Source organism: Ctenocephalides felis, unplaced genomic scaffold (genome assembly GCF_003426905.1).
Source record: "Ctenocephalides felis isolate EL2017-DRISC unplaced genomic scaffold, ASM342690v1 CF-g0.4_SCAFFOLD_03335, whole genome shotgun sequence".
NCBI classification, from domain to species: Eukaryota; Metazoa; Arthropoda; class Insecta; order Siphonaptera; family Pulicidae; genus Ctenocephalides; species Ctenocephalides felis.
The window spans coordinates 55,098-57,867 of record NW_020539489.1 but is presented as its reverse complement, the minus strand read 5'-3'; the positions used below and the strand labels follow the sequence as shown (position 1 = coordinate 57,867).

The 2,770-nt window shown below is 30.3% G+C and overlaps 1 protein-coding gene across 1 annotated transcript in view; it reads left to right on the top strand.

Moving 5' to 3' along the window:
- Positions 1–2,292: 2,292 nt before the first annotated feature.
- The window catches only part of LOC113382162 (integrator complex subunit 6-like), a 6,706-nt gene continuing 6,228 nt past the window's right edge, over positions 2,293–2,770 (top strand). The window contains exon 1 of the mRNA XM_026620706.1: positions 2,293–2,338. Coding sequence (XP_026476491.1) covers positions 2,293–2,338 — 46 coding nt within the window. The remainder of the gene's footprint in view (positions 2,339–2,770) is intronic.

The following is a 2,770-nucleotide window of genomic DNA, read 5'->3' as shown; positions in this document are numbered from 1 at the left end:
ACACACACATATATATATATATATATATATATATATACATAGATATATCTTATATATAAAATTTCCGTGTCACAAAGTTCATTCCCGTACTCCTACGAAACGGCTTTACTGATTCTCTGAGGATCGGTAACTATCTATTTTTCATACCCCCAAGTGATTACCCTTAATTTTATTTTTAAGTTTTGGACAATTTTTTTTGTTTTTATTTTTTTATAATGTGGCATTAAAATACATACAACCTTAAATATTTACTTTTTTATCACCAATCCCTATTTTTCTATAGTCATTTTAGTAATTCAATCATTGCTCATCATTGAATATTTTTGACATCATTTTCGTTCAGATTTTTGAGCTTGAAGAAAAAGCTTACATCATTCTTTAAAATACTATTTATTTTTATCAAGGGTTGTCCATCCCTAACGTTTTTTTTTAATTTTGGGGCCAACTTTATATATTTCAATATTCTATAAATTGAAATTGAAAAATAAATAGAACTCTTTTTACTTAAAAAAACTATTTTTATCAAGGGTTGTCCACCTTTAACTTATTTTTTATATTTTGGAATCAATTTCAAATCAACTGAATACAACTCTAAATTTTTACCCTCCTTCCAGAAATCTCTATTTCATAATAGGCATTTTATTAATCGAATCATTTTCGACTACGCTTTCAGTCAGTGGGTGTTTTTTACTTACCTTATGATTAATTATGAATTTTATTAAAAAAGCAATTTATTTTTATTAAGAGTTGTCCATTTTTTATTGTACAAATATTTCTCGATGCGCACAAACAGTTTATAAATGTATTGTATAAAGCGTCATTTTTGCAAAAAATAGGGGGATTGAATATTAAAATCTGAAGATAAAACAGTTTTTATTAGGAATTAGGTACCATACAGATCTTATATCAAAGCTGTAACATTTTCTATTTTCTCCATTTTTTTCAAGCCACATACCAATTTAATTTAAAAATAAATTATCGAATTTTGCATTGTAATTAAAAAATTAATAAATTGATGCAAAACAACTGTAATAATAAATCAAAATCTTGAAACTTCAAATGCGCCAATTCAATTTAAATATAATTACTGTCAGATAAGGTTGGCACTTGCAGACTATTAATATGACCCAGGAAAATTTATATGGGGCGTGCTTTGTAGTGCATTGTTTGGGGCTACTTCTTCCACTTATTTACCACATTTGCAATCAGTTAGTAATTTTTTTATAATAGAAATATTTTTTATTACAAAACGTTTGCCGGGTCAGCTAGTATATATATTAGGGTGGTCCTTAATGTGAACATTTTCGAATTTCATTGCTCCCAAGGGCTCAAATGGTTCCAAATTGAACAAAAACAGCTTTTAATATAGTCTTTTAGATAGTGCGTTTTATATGTATCATCCAACATTGACTAAAGTTAATAGGACGACACGGAAGATTTGCTATGCTATTACATAGTTATGAGTTTTTCATAAATGCAAATAATGGCGACAAATCCATTTCACCAACCGTCTAAAATTATATTTAAGACCAATATAATCTATTTAATAAATAATCCAATATATTCACATTACAAAAAGTGTTTGAAGCACGTTCCTTGTTACCTGCATTTTGAAATAATATAGAATTACCGCGTGTTGCAGATATTTTACGAGTCTATTAAATTTGATTTCCCCATTTGAAAGTGTTTGAATGACGTTTGAATTGAATTGGCCCCGCGCCAAAAACTGTTTGGGCAAATATCGTTCCACCGTATCAGCTTGCACTTGTTAGTCAGGCTAGAAAGATAAGTAGTCCGATAAGAATCTTCGAATAGATTACGGCATTATCTATAGAAGCCAGGAATTATATGAATTACAGATTTATTGTTAACTATAATAGGCGGTGTATTTGTTGCACGGCGACAGAGCCGCTGACATTAAAACCACAAAATTTTATGATCAAGCAGTAGTGATATCTATTTGCGTTTCAATATATAGATTAGGAGATAGATCTATTAATCAAGTGAGCGATTTCTGAAGATTTTTAGACCACCCCTCCCCCTTGGTGATACTTGATGATATTTAAAATTACCAAGCATTTTTAGTACCTAGGAAAACATCGTAAAATCTTTGATTTTTAAATAATAATTTTGGATTTTTTTCGATTGAGGTGATAATAAATACACGTGTATATCTTGCTAGACCCTCCCTCTCCCGCGTGATATTTTGTGATTTTTTGTCACCACCCTCACCCTTTAAGACTCACGTGATTAATAATATATGAACGGCTTAATAATATATTTTCAAGTAAAATGGCTCTTCGGAGTATTACTTCAAAAAGAAGATTAGTGAAAAATAGTAATTTTGAAGTGTGTAAAATATAATCAGAGAAATGTGCAGTTATTGAAATAGACACATTATAGTCTAAGAGCCAGTGAACTATTTGACTAACTAACCTGTTTTCTCAAAGCTAGAAATTTTTTAATGATATTTTATTATCGGTACATTAAGAAAGTGCCGGTCTGGCAAGCATCTCGCGATTGCGTCATCATCCCTCGAGTTTTTGAAAATGTAAAAAAAAATTACTTGCTTTCACAAGGCTCAATTCTGAGGGTGTATTCTTTTAACTGTTCAGAAAGCATATGTAAAAAGCCAGACCATTCTGACGGTTGCAAAGGTCTGCCAGACGAGTACATAATAGTAACGACGCGCAAGGGTGTGGGCGCATTGTCATACATAATCGACTAATACCCTTATATTTGAATAATTTATACGCCATTTTAAAGGTCA